General features: G+C 45.9%; 1 protein-coding gene across 1 annotated transcript in view; it reads right to left on the minus strand.

Moving 5' to 3' along the window:
• Positions 1-16,573, minus strand: part of LOC149452914 (uncharacterized) — an 81,598-nt gene that overhangs the window by 24,671 nt on the left and 40,354 nt on the right. The window contains exons 5-6 of the mRNA XM_089688816.1: positions 14,969-15,073; positions 4,127-4,222 (exon numbers count right to left, since the gene is read on the minus strand). Coding sequence (XP_089544942.1) covers positions 4,127-4,222; positions 14,969-15,073 — 201 coding nt within the window. The remainder of the gene's footprint in view (positions 1-4,126; positions 4,223-14,968; positions 15,074-16,573) is intronic.

The following is a 16,573-nucleotide window of genomic DNA, read 5'->3' on the forward strand; positions in this document are numbered from 1 at the left end:
CGGTACAGATATCTCCCAAATGTCAGGACAGTACAGATATCCCCCAAATGACCCCTTTTTGCAGAGTAGACAGTTCAACGTATTTCAAAACAAGCATGGCAAGATTTTTGAAGTTGTATTTTTGTCATAATTTTTCAGAAAATGAAAAAGTTAAAAAAATTATTTTCACTATTTTCTTTTTTACATACTGTCACCAGTGCAGTACAGCGTCATCATATAACTGGCATGGCGGTGATCAGGGACACTAACTGCTGACAGTATGAAAAAAATATATATAATTTTTTTTTTTTAATTATTTTTAATTTTTTCTTCTTTTTTAAGATTTTTTTTTCATATTTCACTATGACCAAAGTAGTACAACGTTACCATAGTAACATTGTACTACTTTGGAGAAGTAATCAGTATTTTTTTTTCTTTGTGTTACACAATTTGTTTATAGCAAAGAATTACTTTGCTATAAGCAAGCATTTACCTGAATGACCGATTCATTCAGGGATTTTTTTTTGTGCTTAGCTGTGATTTGGCCACGGCTAATCACATGACACAGCTGGGCTGTGATTGGCCCAGCTTGTGCATGTGATTACTGTGACCATTCACAGCTAGGCACACTAGTATACAATGGATGGCATGAATGAAGCCATCCATTGTATACAACTGTCATATGACCTGCTGTGATTGGTCACAGCAGGTCACATGGTACCGGCAACAGGGCTGGTACTCAGATCTGTCATCGGCTGTGTCCGAGGTACACGGCCGGTGACAGATCGAGTCACTGAGTGGCTCTGCAGGCGCGCAAACCGCCATTCCTGGAAGGACGCCATATGGCGTCCACCCGGGACGCTGATGGATTTTGCCGGCAGCAAATCAGCCATTGGCCGGGCGGCAAGAGGTTAAGTTGACGTGTTTCGGAGGCTTACTCTTCCTCAGAGCTATGCTAGCCAACATCATGTTGGTTACACGTCAGCTTGACAGTCCAGCTGAATTGCATGGATACATGTGATTCCCCTTGCTGTGGCATCTTGTGTGTTATATGCAATTTTACTTTCTACTTTTGTGAGTATCCATTTGGCATCTGTGTTTTTTGAATAAATTATTGGTAATGCACTAGGCATTGGACCCTCCTGATTATTATTTTTGTAGTTTTCACAAGAGAAAAAAAGTGAGACTTATTGAAGGTGCTCCCTTTCAAGGAGTAACAAAAGCACGCATATATACTGCTAAATACATACACTATATTGCCAAAAGTATTGGCCCCACCCTCCCAATCATTGGATTCAGGTGTTCCAATCCCCTCCCAATCATTGGATTCAGGTGTTCCAATCCCCTCCATGGATACAGGTGTATACAATCATCCCCTAGGCATGCAGACGGCTTCTACAAACATTGGTGAAAGAATGGGTCGCTCTCAGGAGCTCAGTCACTCCAAGCGTGGTCCCGTGATAGGTGGCCACCTGGGCAATAAGTCCATCCGTGACATTTCCTGGCTACTAAATATTCCACGCTCAACTGTTAGTGGGATTATAACAGAGTGGAAGCGACTGGGAACAACAGCCACTCAGCCACCAAGTGGAAGGCCACGTCACATGACAGGGCGGGGTCAGCGCATGCTGAAGTGCACAGTGCGCAGAAGTCGCCAACTGTCTGCAGAGCCAATAGCTAAAGACCTCCAAACTTGGTGTGGCCTTCAGATGAGCCCAACAACAGTGCATAGAGAGCTTCATGGAATGGGTTTCCATGGCCGAGCAGCTGCATCCAAGCCTTCCATCACCAAGTGCAATAGATTGTGATATGGCAGAAAATGATTCATGCATTCATGTAAGGTCACTGGCAGGTCCACTGTAATGTGAAAAGAGTGATTATGTGAGTATTATTACAACCAGAGCTTTTTTCACAAAGCATGGAACTCCCCCCTTCCAAACCCCCCCATGTCTCCGCCCCCTACTCACCTCCAAGCACTGTTCCTTGGTTCCACACCCTACCCACCTCCCAGTGTTGCCCCTTTAAGAGAATACAGAACCAAGAATCATTTTGAGGTGCTAAATAAATTTGTATGCAAAAAACAAGAAAAGCAGTAAGATAGATTCCCTGTAGATAGCAACAACAGACCCCCCCCAGCAACAATGGACCTCCAAGTGACAATAGATTCATCCAAGCAACAATAGACTCCCTACAGTCAGCATCAATGGAACCTTCAGCAGACAGCAACAATAGACCCTCCCTCAACAGTAAATCCCTCCCAGCAAGGATCAACCCCCCAGCAACATAAGACCCATCCAAAGCAACAATAGACCCCTCCCTCAACAGTAAATCCCTCCCAGCAAGGATTGACCCCCCCAGCAACATAAGACCCATCCAAAGCAACAATAGACCCCTCCCTCAACAGTAAATCCCTCCCAGCAAGGATTGACCTCCCCCCCCAGCAATAGATCCATCCCATGCAACAACAGTTCTCCCACCAGCAACAATAGACCCCCACCACAAAAATATGTCCCCTCCAGTAACAATAGATCCCCCAGCACCAAGTATCAATTGACCGTCCAGCACACCCCAGCACCCCTTAGCATAGATACATTCAGTGCTGGAGGTGCCAGAACTGCATTCCTCCTGATTTTGTCTGCACTAAAGTTGCTCATAATTTATATACAGTATATAGTTTATGGATAGAGAAGACATGACTCAAATGACACAGGGGTGTACCTACAGGGGTTGCAGGGGTCACAATTGCGACCTGGTCTCATGCGGCAGGGGGCTCTTACATCCCCGCTGTACACCTGGATAAGAGAAGTGGCAGGAGCCAGGAGGACTGTGCCCTCAATCTCCTTTCTTGGTCTAGGTGGAACATCAGGGGTCTGTGTCACCAAAGCCCCCCAATGGGGCTCCTAAAAAAAATTATTATAAATAATTTTTAAAAAATGGAATGACAAAAATAAACAAATTAAAACAATGGTAATAAATAAATAGGCAAATAAAAAAAACAAAAACTAAAAAAACCTACTGACAGCAGTGGAAGAACTACCAGGGTCACAAAGGTCGCACTTGCGACCAGGCCTTGGCGTACCGCCACCGGGCTTGGTGGGAAGGGCCCCGGCTGAGGGTCAGGGTTCAAGGTTGCTTGGGCCCTGAAACTTCTAGTTATGCCACTAAGATGATATGACTTTGGCAACATGACAATCAAGCACAACTGCATTGAATATTGAGGGATTTCCTTTAGATATTTAGATATATATTGTTCATAGTTTAAATTTTCATTCACAAACTGCTTTTTCTTAGCACTAATCACTGTATTGGTGTCACTGGGGATGTCAGTGGTGTTTAGTCAGTGTGAGTTAGTGTCAGAATGCCCGCCACAGTCACAGAAAGATCTATTTGTGGGGGAAAAGGACATAAATTTCATTTGGGTGCAGAGTTGCATGACCGCGCAATTATCAGTTAAAGTAACGCAGCGCTGTATCGCAAAAGATGGCCTGATCAGGAAGGGGGCGGAAATCCTCTGGAGGGCGAGGGGTTAATAGTACTCACAGCTCAATCAAGATAAGGCATTGCTGAGAGCAGTATGACCAAATAACACCACATTAGAATCCCCCCCCCGAAAATAAAGGGGTAGGAAGGGTCCCCCCCGGGAATCACCGCAGGTAAGCACTGGCACCGCCTAGAAACCAGCAAAGAGGAGAGAGACAGAAGGTGTGGCTTGTCTATGTCTATTATATATATAAACCACAAACTAATGTATTGATCCCACCGGATTGGATGACAGAAAATGCGAAACACCCAAATAGAGGGGAAAAGATGAAATATTGTACAGTCCTCAGCTGGGTAAGTCTTCCTCACCATACGGCCCCCACAGAAATCTATAAAGAGGTGCAACTCAATAAAATAATAAATAATCCCATTTCCTCACAAATCGCACACTTATATAGGGGAGTTTGTGGCTGAATTCTGTAATAAGGATGTCGGCAAACATATCGGAAACCTCCCACAATTTCTGCAATAGTTTATATATGATATATACAGAAGATGGTAAATGTTTTGTTTCCTTAGGATGGCTGGATCCCCATTAATCTAATAAATCTCTCCCTATTGATACCCTTACACTCCAAATTGTTTGTATAAACTGTCAGACACTTACCTCTTCTCAAATCTCTCCAGTAATATATCCAATATATAAGCAACATTGATGAAACAAAAATGATGAATAGATGAGAAAATATCACAGGTATCGTTCCTACAAAAGAAAATCAGAAGAGATGTAATATTAGTCACTCCCCAACATACTGACTATAATAAACCTATTGCTGCAATCACACAGCATTTATTTTACTGCAAGACGACGTTCACACGGAGGAGTTTTTGAAGCATCTTTTGCGTTAAAAAAGTGCCTGAAAGACCTCAAGAAAAATGCTTCTCTATGTGTGTGTGTGTGTGTACAGTTATGTTAAAAATAATAGCCGTCAGACATCACTAACCGGATCAATCGCTGTTTTTGGTGGAAATGATATTTCTACATGGCAAATAATTTCCTAGCAGGTGTAGTAGTCATAGAAATCCAACAGACCCAACAGTCATGACATGCATGCTGCTGATTCTGTGTCATTGAATCACTCATTGAGGGGCGTGTTCAAAATAATAGCCGTGTGGAGTTCTATTAGTGACGTCATTCATTCTTTGAAAAACAGGTGGCAATTATTGCCCTTATTTAAGGAAGGAAGGCAGCAAATGTTGGACATGCTGGTTACAGTGCATTTCTCTCTGAAATTCTGAGGAAAATGGGTCGTTCCAGACATTGTTCAGGAGAACAGCGTACCTTGATTAAAAAGTTGGTTGGAGAGGAACACATAAAGAAGTGCAGAAAATGATCGGCTGCTCAGCTAAAATGATCGCAAATGCTTTAAAATGGCAACCAAAACCTGAAAGACGCGGAAGAAAGCAAAAAACTACCATTGGAATGGATAGAAGAATAGCCAAAATGGGGCGGACTCAGCCAACAATCAGCTCCAGGAAGATGAAAGAAGGTGTGACGTTCCCTGTGAGGACTCAGCCAACAATCAGCTCCAGGAAGATGAAAGAAGGTGTGACGTTCCCTGTGAGGACTGTTACAATTAGAAGACGCCTATGTGAAGCCAAGCTATCTGCAAGAACTCCCCGCAAAGTCCCACTGTTGGGAAAAAGACATGTACTGAAGAGGTTACAATCTGCCAAAGAGCACATTGACCGGCCTAAAGAGAAATGGCGCAACATTTTGTGGGCTGATGAAAGTAAGATTGTTCTTTTTGGGTCTAGTGGGGGGAGACAGTTTGTCAGACGACCCCCAAACACTGAATTCAAGCCACAGTACACTGTGAAGACCGTGAAGCATGGTGGTGGAAGCATCATACTACGGTGTTGGGCCTATTTATCGCATACCAGGGATCATGGATCAGTTTGAATACATCAGAATACTTGCAGAGGTCATGCTGCCTTATGCTGAAGAGGAAATGCCCTTGAAATGGGTGTTCCAACAAGACAACTACCCCAAACACACCAGTAAACGTGCAACATCTTGGTTCCAGACCAACAAGATTGACATTATGGAGTGGCCAGCCCAATCCCCGGATCTTCATCCAATAGAAAACTTGTGGGGTGACATCAAAAATGCGTTTCTGAGGCAAAACCAAGAAATAGAGAAGAACTGTGGAATGTGGTCCAATCATCCTGGGCTGGAATACCTGATCACAGGGGCCAGAAGTTGGGTGACTCCATGCAACACAGATGTACAGCAGTTCTCAGAAACAGTGCGACTACAACCAAATATTCATGAAGTCATTCAAAGGAAAGCAAAATCTTCAGACATTTCTCAGTTTATATAGTGAATGTTTGAGTTTGTTAAGAAGAATACAAACACTGCCATTTTTTTGAACCGTCTAATATTCACTTTTCTTCCATTTTTTTAGAGGAACAACACAAATTTGATGTATTTTTCTTCATGTTGTGATTTGGAATAGAATGTGTCGTGTTCCCAATGCATTTGTGTGGATGGAAATAAAAGGATTTTCAGCTTTATTCACTTTCTTCAACACACTGCTATTATTTTGAACACAACTGTATGTGTGTGTGTCTGTGTCTCTGTGTGTCTTTGTATGTTTTCACGCTGGGCGTTGTGCTTCCGCTGCGGTGTAAATACTCCTGCTTTCAGCATCTTTGGGGCATGTTTGTTCAGTTAATAAAAAAGCCCCAAAAACTCCTCTTCCCATTGAAATCAATGGAAAATGCCTCCAAGAAGTATTTTTGGTGCAGTTTTTAACCAGTTCCATGCCACCCTATAAGAGAAATACAGCTACAGGGCAGCACGGGTGCGCAAAATCACATATATATATATATATATATATATATATATATATATATATATATATATATATATATATGTGATTTTGCAGTTCCGGATTGTGGCCTCGGCTGTCAATCATCAGGGCCTAGTCAGTGATTTCTCGCCAGCATCTGGTGATCGCCAATGGAGGGAGAGACCTGCATATAAACAGCACATATCTCTCCCCTGTCAGCTCCTGCACACTGCTTTGTATGGCTCTGCGTAGCAGTGTGCTTACAGTGAAAAACAGCACACAGTAAAACACACATAGCACACAGTTAACCCTTTGATGGTCCCAGAGGTTAACCCCTTCCTGCCCAGTGTCATTAGTAGAGTGTCAGTGCTTTTTATTCACACTGATCACTGTATTGGTGTCATTGGGATGTCAGTGACACCAAGTCAGTTCACCCCCAGTGTCAGAATGACCACAGCAATCCCGATATAGGTCACTGATCACCGTCATTAATAGTAAAATAGAGGAATAAAAGATCCCAGTATATAGAACGCCATTTGTAAACGCTATAACTTTCATGTAAACCAATTAATTTACACGTGTTGGGATTTTGTTTTTAGCAAAGACACAGAGCGGAATACTTTTTGGCCTAAATTTATGATAAAATTTGATTATTTTTTTTTGCTGTATCTATGTTTAATTGCAAAAAGTCAAAAACATTGCTTTTTTCTCAAAAAAAAAAACACACAGGCGATCAAATACTATCAAAAGAAAGCTCTATTTGTGGGAACAAAAAGGACATACATTTAATTTGGGGTGCAGCGTTGCATGACCGTGCAATTGTCAGTTAAAGAATTGCAGCGCTGCATCGCAATAAATGGCCTGGTCAGGAAGGGGGGGGGGGGAATCCTCAGAAGGGCAAGTGGTTAAGGTGTCCGTTTATGAACCAGCAGTAATAGATCGCTGCTCAGTTCTCCGGCATTCTTGGAGAACACAGTTTTCCTGTGAATGCCGTTTATGAAGCATATGTAGATCAGTTCTCCAAATGAAGGGAGAGTGGTCTACAAATGGTGGAAAACGGCTGATTTTACTATAATCTCGTGAGATTACTGCTAGAGATGAGCGAATTATTCAAAAATTCGATTCGGCTGATTCGCCGAATAAATTCGATTCGAGGCGAATATATTCGCTGCGAATTTAACTTATAAAAAGGGTGTTTCTAGGCTTCAGAGAGCCTTTATATTAGTGCAGAACACTGTACCTTTAATTTAAATGCCCTTGGAGTCTGCTGGGGAAGAGAAATAATACTGTCAGTCAGTATGACATGCAGATGAGTGCCGTCGATCTTAGAATCACCGCACACTTCACTCATTTGGGCAGTCACGGGGCCAAAACCAGAGTGTGGAGCCACAGTGTGGCGGTGGAGGCAGCAGCAATGGGAGGCCATACAGCACCCTATGACAAAATGGAACCCACCAGCAGTGTGAGGAGACCTGAAAGTGGCATATGGCAGAGTGTGGCGATGGAGACAGCAGGAATGGGAGGCCGTACAGGGACCCATGACACACTCTGGACCTGGCAGCAGCATGAGGAGGCGGTACAGGGGCCCATGACAGATTACGGGCCTGGCAGCAGCATGAGGAGTCGGTACGGGGGCCCATGGCAGATTACGGGCCTGGCAGCAGCAATGGGAGGCCATACAGCACTCTATGACAAAATGGAACCCACCAGCAGTGTGAGGAGACCTGAAAGTGGCACATGGCAGAGTGTGGCGATGGAGACAGCAGCAATGGGAGGCCGTACAGGGACCCATGACACACTCTGGACCTGGCAGCAGCATGAGGAGGCGGTACGGGGGCCCATGGCAGATTACGGGCCTGGCAGCAGCATGAGGAGGCGGTACAGGGGCCCATGGCAGAGTGGCGGAGCGTAAGCAGCTAAAATTGAAGGCCATACAGAGGCCTATGTTAAAAAGTCCCCCCAGCAGCAGCGTGGGGAGACGACTAGTCGTCGACTATCAAGAGTCCAATGGCAGAGTGGCGGAGCAGAAGCAGCTTCAATTGAAGGCCATACACAGGCCTAGGTTTAAAAGTCCCTCACAGTTAATTCCAATAACGAACTCTACTCCTCCGTGCAATCTACTTACGAGACCCTGGGCAGGTCTGGGTCCAATTTGTGGTAGAGACTGGTTTTGTTCAGCCATGCTTGAGCGAGTAATAACAGGTCTGTGCTGCCCTTTGGTGTCTGGCTTAATGCGCACAACACTGAACGTCCCAGCGTTTGTCAACGATTTGCCGTTAAGTGATGCAAACCCGCTGAACCACGTTCATGAGGAGCCAGTACAGGGGGCCATGAATCAGTATAGACCTGGCAGCAGCGTGAGCAGACAACAGAGGCACATGGCGCAGGGTGGCGGTGTAGGCAGCATTATTCTGAAGCCATACACAGGCCTAGGTTAAAAAGCGGAAGCCGTCAGCAGCGTGAGCAGACGACAGAGACACATGGCGCAGGGTGGCGGTGGATGCAGCAGTATTCGGAAGCCAAACACAGGCCTCGGTTAAAAAGCGGAAGCCGTCAGCAGCGTGAGCAGACGACAGAGGCACATGGCGCAGGGTGGCGGTGGAGGCAGCAGCAATGGAAGGCCATACAGCACCCTATCACAAAATGGAACCCACCAACAGTGTAAGGAGACCTGAAAGTGGCACATGGCAGAGTCTGGCGATGAAGTCAGCAGCAATGGGAGGCCGTACAGGGACCCATGACACACTCTGGACCTGGCAGCAGCAAGAGGAGGCGGTACAGGGGCCCATGGCAGAGTGGCGAAGCGTAAGCAGCTTAAATTGAAGGCCATACAGAGGCCTATGTTAAAAATAAAAACATGTTTGGGGCATGATTCATGGCGGATTTAGTCAGTTGTGTCAGGAACTGGTGGTTTGAAATCCAGACTAATCCACGTCTGATTCATTTTCACAAACGTGAGTCTCTCCACACTTTGGGTGGACAGTCGTGTCCTCCGCGGAGTTACAATACCTCCTGCCGCACTAAACACGCGCTCCGATGCCACGCTACTGGCCGGGCATGACAGCCTTTCAAGGGCAAATTCAGCTAGTTGGGGCCAAAGGTCAAGTTTCGTTGCCCAGTAGTCAAGGGGATTGTCTACCTCGGTTGGCAGGGTGCTGTCCAAGTAGGCCCGAGCCTGTTGTTTGAGGTCCTGCTCCAGGTCCACCTGATGCTGCTGCTGCTGGTTAGTAGTTTCCTCACTGCGCTGGTGAAGAAAGCTACTCATCATCGACTGCAGACTGAGGCAGCCGCTGCTGGTGGAGCTGCCACTGCTCCTACCACCCCACCCCTCCCCTGCTGCCATGGCAGCGGAACGCGAGCGCACAGGGCCCACAGTGTCTGAGGATGGACGTTGGCGCAGAAAGGCAGAGACCAACTGACTACATAGGTGGTTTTTATAGTACTTTATTTTGGCCTCCCTCTCAGCAGGTGTGAAAAAGGCCACCATTTTTGAACGGTAGCGAGGGTCCAACAAGGTGGACAGCCAAAAGTCATCCCTCTGTCTGATGGTTATTATTCGGCTGTCACTATGCAAGCAACCGAGCATGCTATGGGCCATTTGTGCCAAGGAATGCGAGGGACTCCCTGCCTCCATCTCCACAGCATACTGCCACGGTGCGTCTGGGTCCTCTGTCTCCTCCTCCTCCTCCTCTACCAGATGCTCCTGCTCCTCCACTCCTGTCCGCCGAGTGGAAAAACCACCCATTTCACTCAATAATTCCTGAGCACCAATGTCCTCCTCTACCTCCTCCTCTTCTTCCTGTCCTGCCCCCACAGGGGTCATGTGGCGTTGAGATCTGTGCGCCACGTCTACCGCACCCTGACCAGCCATTGTTAACAGCATTTGTTCCAGGACGTGCAACAGAGGAATGACGTCGTTCATCCCATAGTCCTGCCGACTCACGAATAGCGTGGCCTCCTCAAAGGGCCTGAGCAAGCGGCAGGTGTCACGCATGAGCTGCCAATGGCTGACATCTAAGTTACACAGGGGAGTACCTTTATCCGCTTGTAACATCAGGAAATCGGTGATGGCCTTTCGCTGTTCGTAAAGGCGGTCTAACATATGTAGGGTTGAATTCCACCTTGTTGCAACGTCGCAGATCAGGCGATGCTGTGGAATTCCGTTCTGCCGCTGCAGCTCAATGAGGGTGTGCTTTGCGGTGTAGGAATGGCTGAAATGCATGCAAAGTTTACGTGACATTTTAAGGATGTCTTGCAGTGGGATGGTGGATTTTAGGAACCGCTTGACAACCAGATTGAACACGTGAGCCATGTATGGCGCATGGCACAACCTTCCTTGACGCAGAGCAGACACCATGTTCTTTCCGTTGTCGGTCAACATGGTTCCGATTTTAAGTTTGCGCGGAGACAGCCATCTGTCGATTTCTCTGTTCATTACACTCAGAAGTTCCTCCCCTGTGTGACTACGTTCGCCAAGGCATACCAGGTGCAGCACAGCGTGACACCGTTGCGCCCTGCACATGTGATATGCCGGTCGGGTAATGGGACTTGGCACGGGGGTGGCGGCTGAGGACACGGCGGAAGAAGAGGTGGTAGAGGCGGACATCTTTGCTGGACCAAGGACGTGCAAACGTGGAGGCAAAAGCGCCGTGACCTGTCCAAGTTGCTGGTGCGGCTGTGCCGGCACCACGTTCACCCAGTGGGCCGTAAATGACATGTACTGTCCCTGACCGTAGTTACAGCTCCACACGTCGGCGCTGCCGTGCACTTTGGCAGAGACCGACATGCTCAAAGACTGGCCCACCATCTCTTCTACATGTGAATGCAGGGCTGGCACTGCCTTTTTGGCGAAGAAATGCCGGCTTGGCACTCTCCACCGCGGCTCGGCACAAGCCATCATTTCTCGGAAAGGTGCTGAGTCCACCACTTGGAAAGGGAGGGACTGCAGCACCAGCAACTTGGACAGGAGGACGTTCAGCTTCTGCACCGTCGGGTGCGTGCTCGCAAACTGTTGTCTCTTGGAAACGGATTCCAAGAAAGACTGCTGACGGAATCCGTGAAGAGGAGTAGCAGGAGAAGGAGCATCTGAACGAGCGGAAGATGCCAACGAGCGACAACTCCCCTCAGCAGAGGTGTTGGAGCCTTGACTGGCTGATAGAGGGCGATTGACGTCGGGTGACGGAGCAAGTAACGGAGCGGGTGATGGAGCGGGGGCTGGGGCAGGCAGAACCGCCGTATCTTTATCACGGTTTTCCCAGGCCACCGAATGGCGACGCTGCATATGCTGACGCAACGCTGTAGTCCCAACATGGGCCCCCTGGCCACGCTTGACTTTCTGGCCACATAGTCGACATACGGCTACGTTTACTTCCTCGGGCGGCTTGACGAAAAATTGCTACACCGCCGAGTAGGAAACTTTGCCCCCGCTACTCCTCACTGGCTGACTGCTACTTCCTCCGTGCACACCGGCACCACTACTGGCCGTGGTGGTAGGCTGCAGTGGAGCTGGTGCTCTACTCCGTGGCCGTTTGCCTCCACTGACACTGCTGCGACCCTGCTGCCTCCTGGGCAACCCACCGACTGTTTTGCTCGCTGCAAAGCTGGCACCCTCTTCTCCTGATGATGCGGAAGCAATAGCCTGATGACGACGAGGCTGCCAAGTGCGATCAGCCTCATCATCATCAATTAGGGTCTCCGCGTCACTACTAGCCCCCTCGGCTGCGTGTGGGTCAGGAGACAGACCTGTCTCTAGACCGGCTACCGAGCCACTCTCCTCGCCAGTACTTCTTCGCCTGGCTGCTGAAAAGGCGGATGTCTCCCCCCGTTCCTGACCGCCCTCTGTTAGCTCTTCCTCACTGTACAGTGGGGCTGAGCCCACAGCATGCGATACTTCGCTTGGTGAGGGAACAGCAAAGGACAGGGGCAGGTCGAGGACACGTGATTTCAGTGGGCTTGCTCCCGGGCCATGCCAACTAACGGTTGTGTCTGACGTACCCACCGACCGTTGGCTGTAGGTGTCAGAGGTGACCTGGGAAGAGGAAGACGACCGAGTCAACCAATCGATGACGGCAGGGTTGTCGGTGGAGACACGACCGCTGGATGACACCGGGAGCACTGGCCTCTGGCTGCGACTAGTGCTGCCTCGACCCCTTCCTCTGCTGCCACGTCTGCTCGCTCCTGAAACATTGCCTCCTCTGCCACTCCTCTACGTGTTGTCTGACATACTCTTTAATTCAATAGTGGTTGTGAAGCAGAAAGTAACGATTCTGTGTCCCTGAGTAATGATTCTGTGTCCCTCAGTAACGATTCTGTGTCCCTCAGTAACGATTCTGTGTCCCTCAGTAACGATTCTGTGTCCCCGAGTAACGATTGTGTGTCCCCGAGTAACGATTGTGTGTCCCCGAGTAACGATTGTGTGTCCCCGAGTAACGATTCTGTGTCCCCGAGTAACGATTCTGTGTCCCCGAGTAACGATTCTGTGTCCCCGAGTAACGATTCTGTGTCCCTGAGTAACGATTCTGTGGCCCTAAAGTCTCTGTGGCCCTAACTCTGTCCCTAATACAGACAGGTCTGTCTCTCTTGAATGACCGGAGGCTAATGGAGAATTCTAAGATGGCCGCGATTTATAGCTCCACCATTACACAGTGATGGCTGGCTGCTGATTGGCTAATGCGATCACATGTCATGAATGAATGCATTATGGGTCAGCGCGCCTTGTCTGCGCGCCTTCCCAGTGATCCCCGCTCCGTCGCCACACATGTCGCCGCCATTTTTGGGAAAATTCGATTCGTGCATCCGAAGTTTGCTAATTTTCGGATTCGGCGCGAATCGAATATTTCCTAATCTTCGAAACGAATTCCACTTCGTCATGTTCGATTCGCTCATCTCCAATTACAGTAAAAGATCAGTTTACTAAGCAGAGGTAAATTATCTCTGCTCAGTTTGCGGTCCCTCCGATTCTCCAGCTCTGGGCTGGAGGGAGAACACAGATCTCCAGTGAAGGGCTGAACATGTTCTCCTGAGTGTCATAAACTGTGAATGACCAGAGAATAGCTGAGATCCTCTGAATCTATTCTCTGTGTCATAAACGGACACCTCTGTGCGACTTTTTAAAAGGTTCCTGGTGAGAATTCAGTCCCATAGACTTTCATGTTATCTCACAGAAGTCACATCAGCATAGATAAGAAGCATTCCTATACACTTCCTTCCCCTGATCAGCTCTTTCTATGGTTGATCTCTCCTTTGTTCCCTGAACCTGGAACACACTTGTTAATATTTGGTAGACGTGCTATTTGCTTTGCTCCAAATCGAAACCGGGACTAAATTTTCATTATTCATTTCATTATTTTTATATTCGGATATAGCCAAATTTCTGAATTGTAACAGAAGCAAATTTCATAGAATCCAAAATAACGAAACAAAATTTAGTCCAAAATAATCTAATTCGAATTTGCAAACAAATTTGAACTGTAAACATATTGCGGATTTTCTTCAAAGACTGTGTATTAGTGTTTTTGAAAAGAATAGAATAGAGTAAAACAGAATACATAACATAATAGAATATCATAGAAAAGAGTATAAAATAAAATACAATAAAATAAAAAATAGAATAGAAAGAATATAACCTCCTTCCAAAATTTGAATTTTAAATAGAATAGAACCAGCTATTGTTCACAATGAATTTGGATCGATTCATTATTTTATATTCAAATTCAGTTCAAATCCATTGGAAAAAATTAGAATCCGGTTGAAAACAAATAAACTAAACTAAATAAATTTCGTTACAAGTGCAACAAAACAAAAATGATTAACTTTCCCAATCGCTCCAAAACGAAACACATTTTTTTCGTTCTGCACATGTCTAGCATTTGGTAATTTTTACTTTTATATCTTTGATTTTGTTTGTTTTTATGTTTGTAGGTTTGTATTTCTCTTACCTGCTTGCGGACCGCCCAACATTGCTGCTATCCAGTTTTAGGGCGCTAGCCCTTGCTGTGATTGTATAAAGTGGATGTTTGTAAGCAAGTCCCAGCCAATGATTTTTTAATATTTGCATATTTGTCGCACTTAAATTATTCAGAAAAAAGCGGGACAAACATGCCTGGCCTTATGTGAAAAATTGCCCCCCCTCTCGCTTGCTAAATCATGAATGAACTATGATTAACCGCATTTATTGGAAAGTTGAGTTAAATTTCACTTGCCACACCCAGGCCTGATTACTGCCAGACCTGTTGAATCAAAAAATCAATTAAATAGAAAAATGTAAAAGGGACCCAGGACGCTGTAGGCTTACTTGATGAGGTACTGTTGAGCATGGAGTTTACCAACTCAAAAATGTGTTGCCTTTGGTCTGAGATCATCATAAGCATGCATGTTATCATTTCTATGATCGTTGGTGAAGTAACTGATATTTCTTTGTAAAAAAAACAACCGGTTTCAAAAGAAATGAACAAAATAACAATCTCATGTGACATCACTAAACACCCGCCCCCTACATGCCTTTAGGACTTCGTGCAGAAGGCTCCTCTGGTCCACCAACATTCTGGTGTTACACCCAACTCTACTACCTGGGGCTGTACAAGAGGCCTGTTGGCTGATGCATGGCTTACATTGTATACCAGATTGTGGACATATCTGGACTTTCACAAACTTACCATCAATATTCCAGAAGTATAATGATAAACCAGATGAGACCAATGATGTGATAGATAATACCGTAAAGATTACCCCCAAAACAACTTTCATCCTTGGACCCAATCCTGTAAAAGAAAAGCACAATAAGTGTAATTGTATTTCTGAATGTCTGAAAAACAATCCCAACAACATTTCTGCTTTTTCCGACTATAAACCGATGTCTACGATGTTTCCTTCACTTTAACAGCTCCGCATCTTAACCTCCCCAAATGTGAGGAATGGATAGCTCTTTATATTTTCCTCAAGCAAGAGTTTGCTTTTTTTTCCATTTTCTGCCCCTGGATGCTTCCTGACTGGTGATGAATGAACTGGTCTGGGTTCAGATTAGATGTCTGCAGAATAAAAACATCCTTTTCCTTTCCTCCTTTCCCCGGAAAGGATCGCTATGCAATCACATGATCACTATGTGGGCAAAGCTGTTATGAATGAATCTCATTCATAACAGCTCTGCTCCTCTTCATAGTGAGCTGTGATTGCCCCACAGCTGTCACATGATACATGGGGCCAATCACAGCACCCTGTACCATGTGACCAGCTCCAGCCAATCACAGATCACTATCTTGAGCTGTCAAAAACCCAGTTCATGTTTTGACAGTTCATGAATGACTTTGGTTCTGACAGCAAGCTTTTCATTGCAGGGGAAATTATCTTTATTTCTCTTGCAAAGCAAAGTGTAAAAAAATTAAAATAAATAAAAAATCCCTAATCAACCCGCCCACACACAGTAGTACAATGTTACTATGGTAACATTGTACTATTCTGATAAAAGTATTTAAAAAAATAAAAAGTTTTAAAAAAAAATACCATATTGAGAATTTTTTTAAGTTTTTTTAAAGTTTTTTTTTTTTTTAAACTTGCCAACCGCTTACCCAGGTGAGCAGCAGCTCTTGGCAAAGTGACATAATCTTGCATCACTTCCTATTTTGGGGTGTGAACGCAACTGCACCCCCTGCTGCCCCCACCCTTCAGTCCAGGGACAGAAGTGAGAAAACAGCACCATGTAAAAGCACCACTACATTTTATACACACACAGGTTAGATTAGCACATTTAACCTTTTGATCGCCCCTATTAACCCTTTGATCACCCCGTCACCCAGCCAATGCCATTAGTACAGTGTCAGTATATAGAATGTTTCACTGATCACTGTATTCCTACCACTAGTGACATCATATAGATTCAGGGTTAGTTAGAGCCCCTCCCAGCCAGGGTCAGTTAGCGTTAGATTGGCCGCACACTGTCACACTCAAGCTATAGGTCGCTGATCACCGCCATTACTAGTATAGTGTTTGTATGGATCAATATATTGATCATGAATAGAACTATACTAGTGCCTCCTTTGTATAGTGTCCACAAAAACGCAGAGTTAGTAGGATCGGCCCCGTTCGCTGACAGAACTAGCATTTAGCCCATCTGATGTTTTTCACGGAATATTTGTACCAGTTGGTTGTGGGCCAAGGCAATTTATAAGCACAACAATACATGGCCACCCATCCAAATTCAGCTCTTGCTAGACAATTCACATGGAAACCTATTATGGTTTCTGAATTTAAAACTCTTTTGGGCC

Source organism: Staurois parvus, unplaced genomic scaffold (genome assembly GCF_062004578.1).
Source record: "Staurois parvus isolate SC_StPar_1 unplaced genomic scaffold, SC_StPar_1.0 ptg000455l, whole genome shotgun sequence".
Classification (NCBI taxonomy): Eukaryota; Metazoa; Chordata; class Amphibia; order Anura; family Ranidae; genus Staurois; species Staurois parvus.